This window comes from Aphelocoma coerulescens, chromosome 9, assembly GCF_041296385.1.
Source record: "Aphelocoma coerulescens isolate FSJ_1873_10779 chromosome 9, UR_Acoe_1.0, whole genome shotgun sequence".
NCBI lineage: Eukaryota > Metazoa > Chordata > Aves > Passeriformes > Corvidae > Aphelocoma > Aphelocoma coerulescens.
Genome location: NC_091023.1, coordinates 3,806,291 through 3,821,710, shown reverse-complemented (window position 1 = coordinate 3,821,710; position 15,420 = coordinate 3,806,291). Strand labels below are relative to the sequence as shown.

The 15,420-nt window shown below is 61.3% G+C and overlaps 3 protein-coding genes across 4 annotated transcripts in view; 1 reads left to right on the top strand and 2 right to left on the bottom strand.

Moving 5' to 3' along the window:
• KIF1A (kinesin family member 1A) overlaps window positions 1-1,768 on the bottom strand; it is a 39,383-nt gene extending 37,615 nt beyond the window's left edge. The window contains exon 1 of the mRNA XM_069024384.1: window positions 1,688-1,768. The gene's annotated coding sequence lies outside the window, so the exon portion shown is untranslated. The remainder of the gene's footprint in view (window positions 1-1,687) is intronic.
• Window positions 1,769-3,452: 1,684 nt separating this feature from the next.
• AGXT (alanine--glyoxylate aminotransferase) lies at window positions 3,453-7,577 on the top strand. 2 transcript variants are annotated; one of them, XM_069024585.1, is made up of 11 exons: window positions 3,453-3,741; window positions 3,866-4,058; window positions 4,391-4,455; window positions 4,528-4,628; window positions 4,860-4,930; window positions 5,257-5,341; window positions 5,630-5,725; window positions 5,971-6,040; window positions 6,159-6,254; window positions 6,458-6,583; window positions 6,919-7,577. In XM_069024585.1, the coding sequence occupies exons 1-11, from the start codon at window positions 3,460-3,462 to the stop codon at window positions 7,024-7,026; spliced, it is 1,293 nt and encodes a 430-aa protein (XP_068880686.1). In that variant the 5' UTR covers window positions 3,453-3,459; the 3' UTR covers window positions 7,027-7,577. The 2 variants fall into 2 exon arrangements, with proteins under 2 accessions (XP_068880686.1, XP_068880685.1); XM_069024584.1 differs by having other exon boundaries at window positions 6,455-6,583.
• Window positions 7,578-7,626: 49 nt separating this feature from the next.
• Window positions 7,627-11,893, bottom strand: MAB21L4 (mab-21 like 4). Its single transcript, XM_069024586.1, has 5 exons — window positions 11,395-11,893; window positions 10,100-10,322; window positions 9,114-9,267; window positions 7,940-8,296; window positions 7,627-7,745 (listed from the first exon to the last, which is right to left on the bottom strand). The coding sequence occupies exons 1-5, from the start codon at window positions 11,876-11,878 to the stop codon at window positions 7,653-7,655; spliced, it is 1,311 nt and encodes a 436-aa protein (XP_068880687.1). The 5' UTR covers window positions 11,879-11,893; the 3' UTR covers window positions 7,627-7,652.
• Between the last annotated feature and the right edge of the window lie 3,527 nt (window positions 11,894-15,420).

Sequence of the window (15,420 nt, the reverse complement as noted above, 5' to 3'; positions counted from 1 at the left end):
CAGTGCAGTTTTCTCCAGAGCAGCACCTGCAGGCAGGGAAGCAGCTCAGAGGACAGCCCAGGACAAGGGCAAGTGCTCCCCATGCTCAGATGAAATCCAGCCCCTGCTTCCCCAGTGCTGCCACGGGCACGCTGCCCCGTCCCTCCTCACCTCCTGCCCACCCCAGTGCAGGACACAGCTTCAGGGCAGAGTTTGCAGCTGCCTGAGAATTTCCATGCAGTTTCAGTTTGCAGGTAGCAAATATAAGGATGTGGATGAGGGGTTCTGCTCCCCATCTCTGCTGCAAAGTCACCTCACCTACCATCCCTGCTCCCTCCATCCTCTCTTCCAGACACTCAAACCCCAAGCAGGGAAAAGCTGCATAGAAAAGGCCGTGAGCTCCAGTGGGTGCCCAGCATTGCTGGGAACAGAGAAGGGTAGCCAGGAAGGGGGCGGACAACAGATTCCCATACAACCCAGGGCTTGAGGGGCTGCAGCTCTTGCCACAAGCAGGGAGGCGGAGGGTGGTGGCAGCATCTTTGCCAGCGCCAGCTGCCACCTCCCAGACAAAATGGAGGTCAGCAGCAGCATGCCGAGATGGCAGAGCCACCACACCCCTGGCCGTACCCAGAGGAGGAGGAGGGTCTGCTGCCTCCCTGCCCCCCCAGTGCCACAGAGGCCACCTGCATGGGGCTGCTCTGGGTGCTGGGGCATGGAAGGGTGCCTGGCTGTGGGGTGGTAGGGGAGATGCTCGGCTCGTTCCTTGTCCTCCCTGAGCCCTGACGCTGTCACATGGGACCTGAGCAGGCAGCGGACCAGCTCACATGGGGTCTGCAGGATCTAGGGGAGGGGTCACTGCCCCGTGAGGGAAGAGGGGGAGGAGGAGGAGGAAGAGGAGGAGAAAGAAGCAGAGTGAGACAATAGGGCAGGTGCAGGGCTGCTCCCTGGGAACCTGGATGACCAAGCGTGGAGCTCTACACTAGCCCTGCACCCCGGGACCTGCCCCTTCAACAGCCAGCAGCCACTGCACTGGCCCGCAGTGACATGGCGGCCCTTGTCCAGCCACTCCACAGCGCAAGGTCACCGGCAGCTGCTCGTCCTTGGGGGCCAAGAAGAGTCTCAGCATCGCCGCACCTTTGCCAGCTACCCGCGGCGAGAGCCCCAGGTGGGGCATCCACCACTCCCTCCAGCGCTGCTGTCGCTAACTCTTAAGCATTATGATGATGACGCAAGATGGCTCAGCTGCATAACCAGAGCCATCCGCCCCGGAGGGAAGAGCAGGGGTGGCTCTGGGGTAACAAGGGGTTACTGTGCCCCCCGCCATGGGCTGCGGGGATGGCATCCTCCCCCTTCGCACCCTGGCTGGGGCCGGGGCGGCAGAGGCGTCTCCTCGTCCGCGGGCAGGGCCCCCCCCTCCCCAGCTGGATCCTTCTGGAAGACGGGGCGGCACCCGGCGGTCACCGCGCTGGGGACCCGAGGACAGTTCCCCCCCCCAGCTTTGAGCATCGGGGGGCCCCGCAAAATGGCCACCGGCAGCAGCCCCTCCGCCCCGCCGGACCCTCGGGGATGCGCATCCCGCTCCCCCCCGCCACGCCTCGCCCCCGCCGGGGCCACGAGGGGCGGCACCGCCACCCCGGAGAAGCCCCGGTTCCCCCCTCGGCCAGCGCGGCGGGGCTGCCCCGTCCTGCGCGATGCCGCCCGCCCCTACCTGTGATGCCCCTGGCCGTGCCCGTGGCCGCGCCCGGTTCGGAGGGGCGCAGCGCTCAGCCGTGGGCGGGGTGCGCCGGCATGAGGCCGAGCTTCGCGGTGCGATGCGATGCGATGCGGTGCCGGTGCCGGTGCCGGTGCCGGTGCCGGTGCCGGTGCGGGTGGCAGCGGCGGCCCCGCCCCTGCGGTCCCCGCCCCACGCGCTGGTTGGAGGCCGCCGCCGCCGCCGCCGCCCGGAGGGGGACGCGGGGACCGGGAGGGAGCGCTCGGGGATGGAGCGGTGACGTCAGCGCATCCCCCGGCCCCGGGCGCGCTGCGGAACCGCCGCAGGGGCGGGGCGGGGCGGGGCGGGGCGGGGCCGCTCTCTGCTGCCGTCGCCTGGCAACCGGCACCGGCCCGGTACCCGGTACCCGGTACCCCGATACCCAGGTACCCCGGACCCTACACCGCTACCCCTGTTCCCCGGCGCAGTATTCCGAGGTGCGGCCCCCGCCAGGGCTTCCTGTGCCCCCGGCCCCGGCGCCGTCAATTCGCTCCTCCGTCCGCCGAGCCCCCGCCCGCCGTCCGGGGTACGGCCGCTCCTTCCCATCTGCGCCCGGGATTCAGAGCCAGCGCAGAAAGCGGATTATTCTTTCGCTGCCAGCTGTTTCCAGCAGCACGGCCACCCTCGCCCCACGGCAGCCCCGAGGCCACGCGTCCGGTCCCCGCCCCAGCCATGCCCCAAATCTCTCCCTAGAGGACAGGCAGCTGGGAGATCTTCTCCACCCGATATGGCGCCATCGGTTTGGTGGGATGATGGCTGGGCGGTAGTCCCCAGGCTGACTGTGGCTTCCATCATCCATGCGGGAGCAAACACATCTGTCCCCAGCTCCTCTCAGTGGCAGCCATCCAGCTGCTGGGCAGATGTGCTCTCACCTGGCATTGTTGCCGGCCCCATGCCTCTGTCCCATCTGTCTTCAGCAGCGGCCACTGGTGCCAGCTCTGCTGGGTGGGAATTCTCACCCTTATGCTGTCATTCCTAGCCAAAGCTTTGCTCACTGAGGGGCTCCTCTGGACAGGACCCACTCATGAATCTGCTGAAGCTTGCAGCGGGCAGCTTGTTTTTATTTCAGGGCCTGGATGGCAGAGAATGTGCCAGAGGATGGGCACGATGCAACATGCTGTGGGTACCCATAGCAGGTAACAGCGTATCCAACTGCCACAAGGGCCTGTGGCATCATCAGGATACACTGGGATGCTCATGATCCAGGCTGAGCCTGCAGAGCACAGCTTGCTGTGGCAGGGACTGCGTCCGTGTCCCAGTCCATAGCTCTGCCCTGGAGCACATCAGCCCACTGGCCAGCCTCCTTCAGGCTGTCACCCAGCCAGATGTCCCTCTGCAAGGCAGGTCCCTGGTCAGGGAGCCCTGGTCAACAGGATCTTCGTGCTGCAGGAGGAGCTATGACCATGGCAGCTGTGTCAGACCAGCACAACCATCCTGGCACAGGATCTAGGTGCTCAGAGCAGGGATCCCACCCGCTGGGACACTGTTGGGAATCATTAGCCCTGGTGTTGTGGGGGCCATGGGGACAGGGACTTCCTGGGTGCTTGGGAGTCCCTGAGGCTGGCATACCTGGGGAGCAATGCCCTGAGCACTAGCAAGGGGGCACCCCCAAAATAAGGGGGCCCAAGACAGCAGGGATAGCACTGGTGACACATTAACCAGACAGAGGAGGCAACCAGGGGTAGAGTCCAGACTGGTAGGGGGGAGCACTGAATTCCAGGTCAAGGTCCATGGGAACACTGGACACTGCCGACATAGGATACACTGCTGCAATGCTGGCTGCTGCTCAGGCAGCCTCCACTGCTCCTCTTCTCTGGGCTCAGCTCCTAGGGACAGCACGTCGTGCCATGGCCACCAGCCTGCTCCACGTTCCCCCACCCCAAGGACTGCTCCGGCCCCTGGCCGTGCCAGAGAGGCTGCTGCTTGGGCCAGGGCCCAGCAATGTGCCCCCCCGCATCCAGGCTGCGGGTGGTCGGCAGCTCCTGGGCCACATGCACCCTGAAGTGCTGCAGGTGAGCTGCCCCAGCCCAGCTTTCCTTCCCTGCCCTCCTCTTCCTCACCCCCAGAAGGAGCTGGAACAGTTCTGCTGGGGCAAGAGGAGCAATAGCAGTGCTGGCCAGTGTTCCGCTGCCGCAGGTGATGGATGAGATCAAGGCAGGCATCCAGTACGCCTTCCAGACGCAGAACCGGCTGACCCTGGCCATCAGCGGCAGCGGCCACTGTGCCATGGAGGCCGCCCTCTTCAACCTGCTTGAGCCTGGTGACGCTGTGCTGGTGGCCATCAACGGCATCTGGGGACAACGTGCCGCCGATATTGCCAGGAGGCTGGGTATGCTGGGAACAGCCAGGTGGCATGGCCGGGCTGAGGGGACTGGGCTTGAAGGCAGAATGCCCCAGTTTGCTGTCCCAATCCTGGCAGTGCTCAGTGACATGGCTTACAAAGCCAGAGAGCACTCTCCTAGAGAGCACTCCAGGATTTTTCCAAGAGTGATATCCCTCCATTTATGGTGCTTTATGGCTTTTCCACTGGGCAAATCTGCAGGAGGCCAGACTCTGGCAGGTGGCTCTGCTCCTGGTTCATGCATGACCAATTGCCCCTTGGAGCCTGCCCACTGGGAAGCATGCCCAAACCTCACTCTTCTCTGCCCAAACTCCCCCCAGGAGCCAATGTCTATGAGCTGCTGAAGCCCCCAGGCAAGTACTTCACTCCACAAGACATTGAGCAGGTAAGTGCTGGCCACTATGCCGAGGGCACAAGGTGACCTCCAGTGTGGTCACCTTTCCTTTGTGTCATGCAGGGCCTGGTGCAGCACAAACCTTTGGTGCTCTTCATCACCCACGGCGAGTCCTCCACGGGGGTGCTGCAGCCACTGGAGGGGCTGGGCGAGCTGTGCCACCGGTCAGTGCTTGCCAGGCACCCACAGCGACTGGGGGCACCCCGAGGTCACCACTGGGGATTTGGGCCTGGGGATTTATATGTGCTGGGCTTTTCTCTGGCTCTGCTGTGCTGGAAGCGGTTGGTGCCAGTGAGACACGCAGCCCCTGTGGGGACCAGGGTGCCAGGGCTGTAGGCAGAGGCCTGGCGAGAGGAGGTGGCAGGAGCACCAGGCTGAGCTCTGTCTTCCCACAGGCATGGCTGCCTGCTGCTTGTGGACGCAGTGGCATCACTTGGGGGAGCCCCCATCTTCATGGACCAGCAGGGTAAGAGCCACAGTGTCATCATGGGCAACCAGGGGACAAAGGGGCTCGTGCCTGGGACAGGGAGAGAGAGCAGTGGGATCAGCCCCTCCGCCTGCATTTTGGCTAGCAGCACTAGAAACTGGTCCAGCTGCAGCCAGAGAGCCTGTTCCCTCTGGGGGACCATCAGCAGTGCAGGGGGCCTCCCAAAGCAGCCTCAACACAAGTAAGACCTGCAGTGTGTGCCATCCTTGTGCTTCCCACCCACCACCTGCAGCTAGCTTGGAGGGCTCAGTGTTTCCCTGCTGGGAGCCTCTGGTTCCTAAGGAGTTGTCTTCCCTCTTGGGCAGAGATCGATGTCCTGTACTCAGGGTCCCAGAAAGTCCTCAATGCACCCCCTGGCAGTGCCCCCATCTCGTTCAGTGAGCGAGCCAGGTAAGAGCAGCCCAGCCTCACCAGGGTGGAAGGTGATGGGGCTGGGGGAGGCTGTTGCCTCTCTCCTTTCCCAGCCACCTGCTTCAGTCCCGCTCTGTGGAGAGTATGCCCAGCAGCATACTCTGTTGTGCTGTGGGGGTAGAGCCCATCCCATCCCTGGGCAGTGACGGGGAGCTGGAGCCATATTCTGCGCTTGCTTTAGGGGAGTCCTCCCTCCCACAGGACCAATCCCACCTTGGATCTGGTGGGGTCAAGGTCCGACCTCTCCCCAGTACTCTGTTTTGCCAGGGAGAAGCTGCTGAAGAGGAAGACGAAGCCCCTGTCCTTCTATCTGGACATGGGCTGGTTGGCAAACTACTGGGGCTGTGACGGGGAGCCGCGGAGGTGAGGGCAAGCTCTCGTTACAGACGGCTGCAACCACTCCCCACCCAGCCTTTGTCCTGTCCCGGGGGCTGCCTGCCCTTCAGGGCTCAGGCCCTGCCTCCTCATCACCCTGGCTGCTGGTCACAGCTCTCTGCACTGGGTGATGAGGAGGAAGGATGCTGTACCTCGGTTTCCCCGACCACGAGCAAGGGGCTGCTGTGCTGCAGCCAAGCTGAACTCCTCTGGGTGCCCCTTGAGTTTTGCAGGTACCACCACACGGCACCCATCAACAGCTTCTTCAGCCTGCGGGAAGGCCTGGCCATTCTGGCAGAACTGGTTAGTGGCACCAGACAGGCAGGGGAGCACCAGCAGTGCCCGTGGGGCTTGGAGGAGCAGAGGGTGCCAGAAGATGCCTGTCAGCAGCAGAGACCTTCTCTCTGCTCTCTGCCCACAGGGTCTGGAGAGGTCTTGGGAGCAACACCGGGCCAACTGCACCCAACTGTGCCAGGGTCTGCTTGACCTGGGGCTTGAGCTGTTTGTGAAGGAGGAGGTGGGTGCAGGGCAAGCCCACCACCACCACCACAGAGTAGGGGCAGCATGAGTACTCAGCCCTGTGCAGCTGGAGATGTGCCTGTCTGGGCAGCTTTTAATGCCAGAGAAAAAAACTCCTCACTCAGTGATGCTCTCCCCTGGCAGCGTGCTGGGGTCACCAGGGGCTGTGGGATTGAACTCAGTTTCTCTCTTCCTCAGAAGGCCAGACTTCCCACCATCACCACTGTCAGGGTGCCTGAGGGCTACAACTGGAAGGACATCACAGCCTTTCTGATGGACAACCATGGCGTGGAGATCGCCGGGGGCCTGGGCCCCACGGTGGGCAAGGTGGGCAGAGTCCTCCCCTCCTGCTGCCCATGGCTGGGCACCGAACCCCATATGCCCTGCCCCTGTCTGGCTGCCGACAGCGAGTGCGGCTGGCTGTGTCCCATTGCCCGGAGCAACGCATAGCAGCACAACCACACACAATCACCAACTCATTGAATAACCACGCACGTAATTAGCGGGGTGACACCTCTTTATAGGAACGGTGTGTGTTAAATGCGAGCAAAGGAGCGGTGCACAACCGCTCATGCCCGGCTGCGTGTCCCCCGCTCCGCACGGGACTGCCGAGGCACACAGAGGTAGGTCCTGCAGGGAGACGCTCACCCTTCTCCTCCCAGGTCCTGCGCATCGGCCTCATGGGCTGCAACTCAACCAGTGCAAACGTGGACCGAGTGCTTCGAGCCCTGCAAGATGCCCTGAACCGCTGCCACCGCAGCAGGCTGTGAGCGTCCCTGCCGGGGAGGGGGAGGCTGGGGGACGTGGCCTGGCACTGCCCCACATGCCTGGCTGCAGACAGCTGGCAGCAGAGGGACTTCACTGCCTCCCTGGGATGCTGGCAGGAGACACGGCAACACCCAGCAAGCCAAGCCACAGTGGAAAGAAGCTGGGATAGCACGGGACATGGAGGAGAGGGCTGTGCTCAGCAGATGTGAGACATGGCTCAAAACCCCTTCTCTCATCACCCCAATAGCCTGGCCCCTCAGTTCTTTCCCTTCCTCTGGCCCCAGGGCATGCTGACCCTCAGTAAGCTGACAGAGGGCTGGATGCAGGATCTGACCATAGGTCCCTTCCCCTCCCATCACCAACAACCTCAGCCTTCCCTACCCTGCAGTGCAGAATGCCAGCCATCCCCCTCCAGATTCTGTACCATGGGATGAAGCACCCAGTGCCCAGGTCCACCAGGCAGCCAAGAGGCTGTGTATGCCCCCCAGCTGCAGCAGATGTGCTCACTCCCCCACACCACCTTTCCCCAATAAAGTGACACAGCAGCATGCTGCTCCCTGGCCCTGTAGCTCTCCTTGCACCCCCCAGAGTTTCAAGACACCCCAGTGGGGCAGCAGCAGGGTCCCACTCATCTCTGCTGAGGGATTTCTTGACGGATCTTGGAGAGGAGCTGGGACACTGCTGAGCGGCGTGCACTGTCCTGGATCCGGTACACCTGAAACTAAAGGCAGGTGGGAAGTGAGGGGAGAGGGCTTCCCACTCTGCTTGAGCTCCATGCCCCAGCACTGCCAGCCTCCCACAGCCTCCACAGCATGCCAGAGGGCTCAGTGGGGCCAGTTCCAGTGCATCCCAAACTTCCTAGCCCAGGTGGCTTCTGGTGCTGCCTCACGAGATCAGCTGAAGGGCTGGGGTTACCTGGCTGAGCAGCATGTCAAAGTAGGCTGTGTCCCAGTAGGACCCATCCTCTGCAGGGAGCTGCAGGAGGGCTTGGGTGTCGGGGTCTGCCTGCCAGCTGCCACTGCACACATGGAAGCCAAAATGGAAGCGAAGGAAGCGTTGGGGGTCCCAGGCAAAGCTCTCGACCATATGGTAGAGGGAGGCAAGGTCTGGGGCCGCTCCTTGGAAGAGGTTTTCCTCTGGGTTGAGGAAGTGGGGCAGGTGCTGGGTGGCCAGGCAGCGGAGAAGGATCACCAAGAGCCTGTAGACAGAGCCTTCTATGTCCTGCCAGTCCTCCGGGGAGGGGAAGAGCTCTGTGCTCCACAGCAACACCATCTGTGAGGAGGGAGAAAAGAGCACAAGGCCTGATCCCAGGAAGGCCCACCCTTCACACCCTGCAGGTCACCATGTAATGACCTGTGGGGCTGAATCCATGAGGGCTGGAGCAGATGATACTTTTCCGAAGGTCAGGTGCATACATGTGCCCTTTTTCTTTAAAAAAAAAACCAACACAACCACCACCCCCAAAACATCAAAGAGTGCAACACAAAGCAAAGTACGCAGGATTTGGGGTACTTGGAGCTGGAGCCATTCTGTAAGCAGAAAACATCCTTGCACCCTTCTTGACCCTTGATGGCTTGGAGAGCCATCAAAAGGCAGGGCACACCTGGATTGTGCCACCATGTGCTGTCCCCAGCCTGGCCAGTTGGCACGGCTCCAGAATGTTGAAAACAGGTTGGGTGGGGAGAGGAGGCTTTTTGTCAGCAGCAATGCCACCCTCAGCCTGTACAGGCACGTCCCAGCACACCAGGGCACGGGGCAGCCCGCAGCATGGCAGCACAGGGATGCCATCCCCAGCAGACACAGGCAGCCTGGGCCAGGGGATGATGCCCTGCACATCAGTGCAGAGCCCCAGCTCTGAATGCACAAAGTGTCTCTGGCTGGGGGTTGCTGGTTCAACCTAAGGAATAAGGATCAAAGCCCTCTAACCATGGCCAGCAGCAGCACGCATCCCTTCCAGACACAGCCACGGGCTGGTACACCCCAAAGCACTGCAGGCACCAGCCCTTGTTGTTGGAGCTCTTCTGCAGGGGAGCAGTCTTGGCTCTGCTTTCCCAGAGAGCCACGGTCCCAGGCAGCAGAACCAACCTACCTTCAGGTGGTTGAAAGTGAGACTGCCTTTCCCAGCCTCCCCTCCCCAGTCCTGGTCACGGAGCTGGTCGAGCAGGCGAAGGCTGTCCAGACGGGGTCCCTTCAGGGTGTCCACTGCTCGGAGCAGCTTCAGGATGGGAAGGTGAGTGGAGGATCTGGAGGAAGAGAGTGGAGTCTGGTGGGAAGGGAGATGAAGACCTGCATCCTCCCAGGATGGGGAGAGTACACCTGCAGTGACTTCGTGTGGCGAGGGGGATCCCCCCATGCCACACACATGGTCCCAGTCATGCAGCATCTTGGATCTACCCTCTGCACTTGCCTCTGGCAGAGCAGAACTTGAGAGGTGTGGAGTGAGATGGGAACACTGCTGAGCAGCTCCTGCCTTCCCAGGAGGAACAAGAGTGGGGTGGTGAGGTTGTGCTCCCCTAGGTGTAGTGGAGAGGGCTGCAGGCTGCCCCAGAGGGGAGGCTGGGTTGGTCCCCAACGAGGGGCTGAGCATCCAGCTGGACCACCTTGTTCCCAGAATAAATATGGACTGGTCCAGCTAGGTATTCAACCCCTCCATGGGGCCGGGCAGCTGTGCTGGCAGGCAAGATACATGTGAGTGCAGCCCCATTCCATCCTGCAGCCCACCCTGGGAGGCACCTCATCACCCTGCTGCTGCCAGGTGCCCAGGCTTGTCTCTGAAGCCCAAGCAGGGATCTGAGAGCTGCCACCCTCTGCACAGTCAGGGTTCAGCTCCTGTGAATAATTTCAGGGGGCTTCTTCAGTTGCCTTCCCCCTTTTTCCCTGAGCTGTCTGAAACTTGGCTGAGGTTTTTTTCTCCAACGTAGGGAAGAGGGTTTGGACATCACAAGGGGGTGACTTCAACCCGTGCTGACACGTCCCCGCCCTTTCCCAACCTCTTTTTGCCTACACCCAGCAGTGCTGCCAGCCAGGGGGGATCCCTGGTGCAGGACCACCCTGCTGTGCAGCCGAGCCTCTCACCTCCAGCAGTGGGGAGAGGCAGGGACAAAGTGGGCCTCTTCTGTGGCCTTCCTGAGGCTGCCTTCAGGGAAGCCCCTGTCGCTCTGCCGCCCCTGGAGCCGGAGCGGCTCTTGCTGTCTCCTCACCACGGGAACAATGTCAAAGCGAATGGTCTTCCAGCTGCCACGGATCAGCAGGGAGAGCTCCATGGCATCTTCCCGCAGGTTTTCAGCACTGATGTCACCTAGATGCAGAGGGTTTGGCAGCAGTGAGGAGGTTAGCACAGCCGGTCCCGCAGGCTGAACCAGGTATGCGCTGCAGCGCCCGGGCCACGTCCCACCCCACTCGACTCATCCCTTTCCAGTGCTGCTATTTGGTTGCAGTTCTCCGGCTAAAACCCCTCTCCCAACCATGCCAGGGTGGTTTTAAAGCAAGAAGCATCGCGGGGCTCAAGGTCAGGCACAGCAGGAAGTCTCAAGCAATCAAACCGAGCTGTGCTTCTGGGTGGCTGAACAGTGCCAAGAAAAGCAATGCAATCCAAGAAAAATGGATCAGGAAAGGTCCACTGCTTTGTGGGGGTAGAGGAAGATGAAGGTCACTGGCTTGGCCACGGAGGGAATGGTGGACCTGCTGGGACTGGGTTAAGAGACCTTCAGGCCCACTGGTCCTCTCACATCACCCTTTCATCCTGGTCGAGCTTTACATCAAGAAGCACACTGGGAGATGAAAATGCATGAAGAAGCCTATGGAACTGCTATGGGCATTTCCCAAGGTCCCTTCCCACCATGTCTTTTCCGAAGACACTGCTGCCAGCTGGGGCCCATGTGTTCACAGAGTCAGACCCATGCCCTGGGGTCTTGGTCCAGCTCTGATGCACTCCCAGCTCACTCTCCAAACAGCCTCCTCCAGGGAGCAGGGGGCACTTGGAGGCCAAGAGAGGAAGGGGAGAATGTGGTTAGGGTAAACCAAGCACACCAAGTCCTTGAGCAAACCCTACCTGGGGACTAACAGCAGAACCCTGCACCCACCAAGAAGGATGCCACCTGCCCCAGGTGAAGATGCCTGAGGATGACTCTGATGCCATGGGATGGCAGGGAATAGTTTGCATCTCCCCTTCCTCAGCTGAGGGCAAAGCCTATCCCAGCACACAGCAAGGTGCTCGCTCACCTGCTCCTGCAGGTTTTGGGTGGGCCACATGCCCAGGAACATACGTCCCAGCATGTTTGCACAGGGACCACTGCCAAGCTGGGAAGCTGGGCTTCCCGGCAGTACTGGAGGCAGCGCCTGGCTGGGAAGCGCCCTGCCAGAGTACGCACCTGGCTGAAGCAGGAAGAGGCGTTGGCAGTGCACGATGGCTGAAACAAGGAGCTCTTTCAGGTGCTGGAGGATTTTGCCTGGAACCAGGCACTCCACACCACCTCTGTGCTCCATCACATCCACAACGTCAGTCCAGTCCTCCAAACCAGTCCCTGGAGAGCACACTTCCAGATAGCAGGTGTTCAGCTCTGAAGGATGCCTGGCTGGGCTGTCCCAGGTCTGGCACGCCAGCACGTGCAGGGTGTCGCCGTCAATACGCAGGGGCATCTCGAGAGTGACAGCATCCTCAGAGGCACAGAGAGCAAACTCGAAGGCTTCCAGGTTCCTGGCGTAGTCCACAAGGAAGCGGGGTTCCTTGGCATGGACGCTCTCCAACAGGGTGAGCAGGATGTCCTCAGCCCGCTGGAAATGCTCCATCCGCTGCCTCTCACGGGACACGATCACCCCAAGGTAGCTGTGCCAGAGGGAAGTGTTGGCTTCCATGGCAGCTCTGCTGCTATCTTACGAGCAGGAGTAAAGGTGCGTGGGCAGGGAGGGCAGGGCTGGGTGCCGGCGTGGGGCGGGCGGAGGGAAGCACAGCCAGGCGGTGACAAGCACCAGTGCTGGGTGACTCCCAGGGAGAAGTACAGGGCGAACCCAGGGCGGGGGCTTGAGTCACACCGTGGCCCCTCTTCCGGCACTCCAGAAGGGTGACAGCGAGTGCTCAGTTGGTGGGTCACGCCAGGGTCACGCTGTGCTCTCCCACACCTCTCTCGGCACAGGGACTGCAGAGGGTGCCGGCAGCAGCCTCTGAGAGCCAGTGCCACGTGAAGGCGACCCGCTGTCCTCCCGCCCCGGCCCAGCTCAGCTCTTCCTGCCCGGCTGCTCCCAACCCGTGCGGCACCCACGGGAGCTGGGCGGGCTGGAGCTGGGCCGTATTGCGGAGCTGTGGAAGGGCTGCATGACCCTGAGCCTGCCTTGCCGGTGCCCAGAGCAGCCCTGCAGGCCCAGTGCAACTCTGTCTGGCCCGGAGAACATCAGGCTCCAGCGTTCCAGGTGCGGCAGCCCCCGGCGCCTCTCTGTACGAGCGAGCCCGCCCCGCTGCGCAGATGGGCCCCGCCCGGGGCGCGGTTTCCTGCCGGGCTGCGGGAGGATCGACCCGGGAGGATGCACAAAGCGGGGCTTTCTACCCCAAACCCGCCGCGGGGAGGGGTCTGGGAGCGGCGGGGCCGGTCCGTGCGGTCCCTCAGCGCAGGAGCTGCCGGCCCCCGGCCGCGGTTTGGGGTCCGGGGCATCCCGAGCTGCCTGCGGCCGTACCCTCAGACCTGCCCTCACTTCTCCCCGTCTCCCACAAATCCCGGCATGGAGGGTTCCCGGGCACGTTATCTTTTTGAATGCCGTCGCCTTCCAGAGGTACAGTTCCTGAGCTTCACAGGCCTGGAGCCGGAGCTCCGTGGTTATGGCCGGAAAGCTGGGCTCTCCCAGCAGGACAGCGTGGTTCAGCCCTCCCAGGCTTTCCTGCAAACTGATTCTGCCCTTGGTCATAGCAGGCAAGGAATGGGGAGGCTCCGTGGCAGCAGGGGTCCGTGTGGCAAGGGGGCCCGAGAGGAGCGTGGGGACTGCTTCAGAGGAAGGGAGGGAGACCTTCGGCTCAGGCTTACCCTTTTAAACAGCCCAGATTCTGTATCTCCCCAGGGTTATTTCCAGTTCATCCTTGTGCCTCCTTCAGTTCCCCGTGGCTGAAGAGCTGCCCTGCAGGTAGGAGTCTGTCCCTCATGGTCGTCTGCCCTTCTGCCAGCCGACTGGAGGAGCTCTGCTTTCCAAGGGTCAGAGATTCTGCCTGCAGAGCATCCTTGAGCGCCTGCAGTTCGAGTCATTAAGCCTGCACTGGGCTTCTTACTACCAGGAGGCTGTGGGTGCTCTGGGCTGGGGAGTCTCAGCCAGCTTTTAAACCCCTGACAGTGGGTGATGGGCTCTCCTTACCTGAGCCCTGTGCTTCGAGTTTCACCCCATCTGAGCAGGGGTCCCCCACACCAATGGCTGTCTCAACCAGGGCTGAGGGTGCAGGTCTTACCCTCCTCCATCATGTGAAGACAAGCTGGCTGGAGTCCCAGTGAGGGACCAAAAGCAACAGACCCCCATCAGAGTGGCTTGGGCTCATCCTGAAGAATGCTGAACCCAAGCCAGGCAAGACAGATTACTGCTTCATGCTTTGATGTGGGAAAAAGAGGGCAGAGAGATGCAGCCCACCACTTTTCTGGGGGTGGTGGGGCATGGCTCACTGCTGGCAGGGTTGCTGTGTCCCCATGGAGCATCACTTTGTCATGGATGGAGTCCCTACTGCTGCAGCAGCAGTCAGGGCATTCCTTCTGTCAGTGCCTGGCAGGAATGCTGGAGGAGGCTGTGGGCATCATGCAGAAGCTGAACCGAGAGCCAGGAGTGATACTATGGGAAGGTAAGGCTGGGCAGGGCAGGGAAGCATGGCTGTCCCCCCAGATGTCTTGGTGCTAGTGGGGTAACCGTGCCCTCTTGTCACAGTGCTGGCTGAGCCCACAGCGTGGCCCTGACATCCTGCTGCCAGAGCTCTGATGCCAGGAGGAGTGAGTGTGACCTCAGCTCATCTCTGCCTTTGACATCTGCACTTTTTGGACCTCTGGGTGCCACAATCAAGAGGTTGGTGCTGCAAGTGCTGCCTTCTGCCCCTTCCTGCAGGCTGGGACCTCCCCTTTTCCCTTTTCCTCCTTCCCCCTTCTGCCTTTCCCTTCCTGCTTCTTTATTCCTTTTCCTCCCTCCTGTTCTTCACCCTGTTTTTCTCCTTTCCTATTCCCCTTTCCCCTTCCTCTACCACTTCCTCTCCCCTTCTCATTCTCTCCTCTCCCCCATAGGCAAGGGGCCAGGGGCAGACTCTGGAGGAGCATCTTCCTGCCAGACACAGGCAGCACAGAGAGTGACCCCGCTGCAGGCACAGTGTGAGGAGGAACAGTGATGCTGGGTAGTGGCACATTTGGTGACAAAGCTGGCCAGCCAGAAGAGGTGGGAACAGCTGGAGGTGCTGCCAGATGCTGAGCAATGCTCTGAGCAGGAGGGAGCAGAGCGAGGGGAGGGAATGGTGTAGATCAGGTAGTGGGGGACAGAAGCTCCATCCCACATGGGTGGGTGGCTGAGCCCTGGCTGGGGCTGTGCTGCATGGGATGAGCTGTAGGGCAGGCACACTGCATGGCTGGACATTTGGGGCAGCACCTGGACACTCAACCCCACAACCAGCCCAAGCTGAGCACACTTCCACTGGCCCAAAGACAGCAGGAAAAAATTGCTAGCGAGAAGGTCCATAGTTAGGCTGTGGAAGACATGGCTGGAGTGCACAGTGTCCTGTCTGGACAAGTCACTGGAGGCTGGTGGCAAGTGCCCTGGTACTGGCAGACAGTCTGGCCTGAATGAGCGAATCACTGTTTCCATCTCGGCTTTTTACGGTTCCATGAATTTTTGCTCTGTTAGAAACAGGAGAGAGAAAACAACCCCAAAAATAAAGGGCAAGTACAAGCAAGAGAGAGGAAAAAACCTGGTGGCATGGGAGCACTTGGCACAGCAGAGGTGGGCGAGGAGCTGCAATGAGCCCCCCATGTCCCTCACCCAGCTTGCCTCTCTGTAGGGCTATGCAGTGTGACTGCTGCATCCCAGGCCCTGCAAGATGCCATCATCACCCAGCAGAAAGGTACTGGGGTGCTGAGCTGGTGGGTTGAGGAGATGGAGGGGCACAGGGGCACTGGGATGCAGGGGGTAGGTTATGCTCTGCCCCAGCACCGCAAGTCCCACACTTCTGCACCCCACAAGCCCCCTGAGTGGCATGGCCCCCAACAAAACAGCTGGGATGGGGAGGGGGGACAAAGGCAGGGAAGGTAGAGAGGAAGAGAGAGTAATTTAACATGACAGGCTGTTTATTTTGGCAAAAAGGGTTTCTTTTCAACAGCTTTCAAAGCTCGGCCCTGGGGCTTGGGGGGACCACACAGAGGGGTGGGAGATGAGGGGTGCGAGATGGGGGGCTCAAT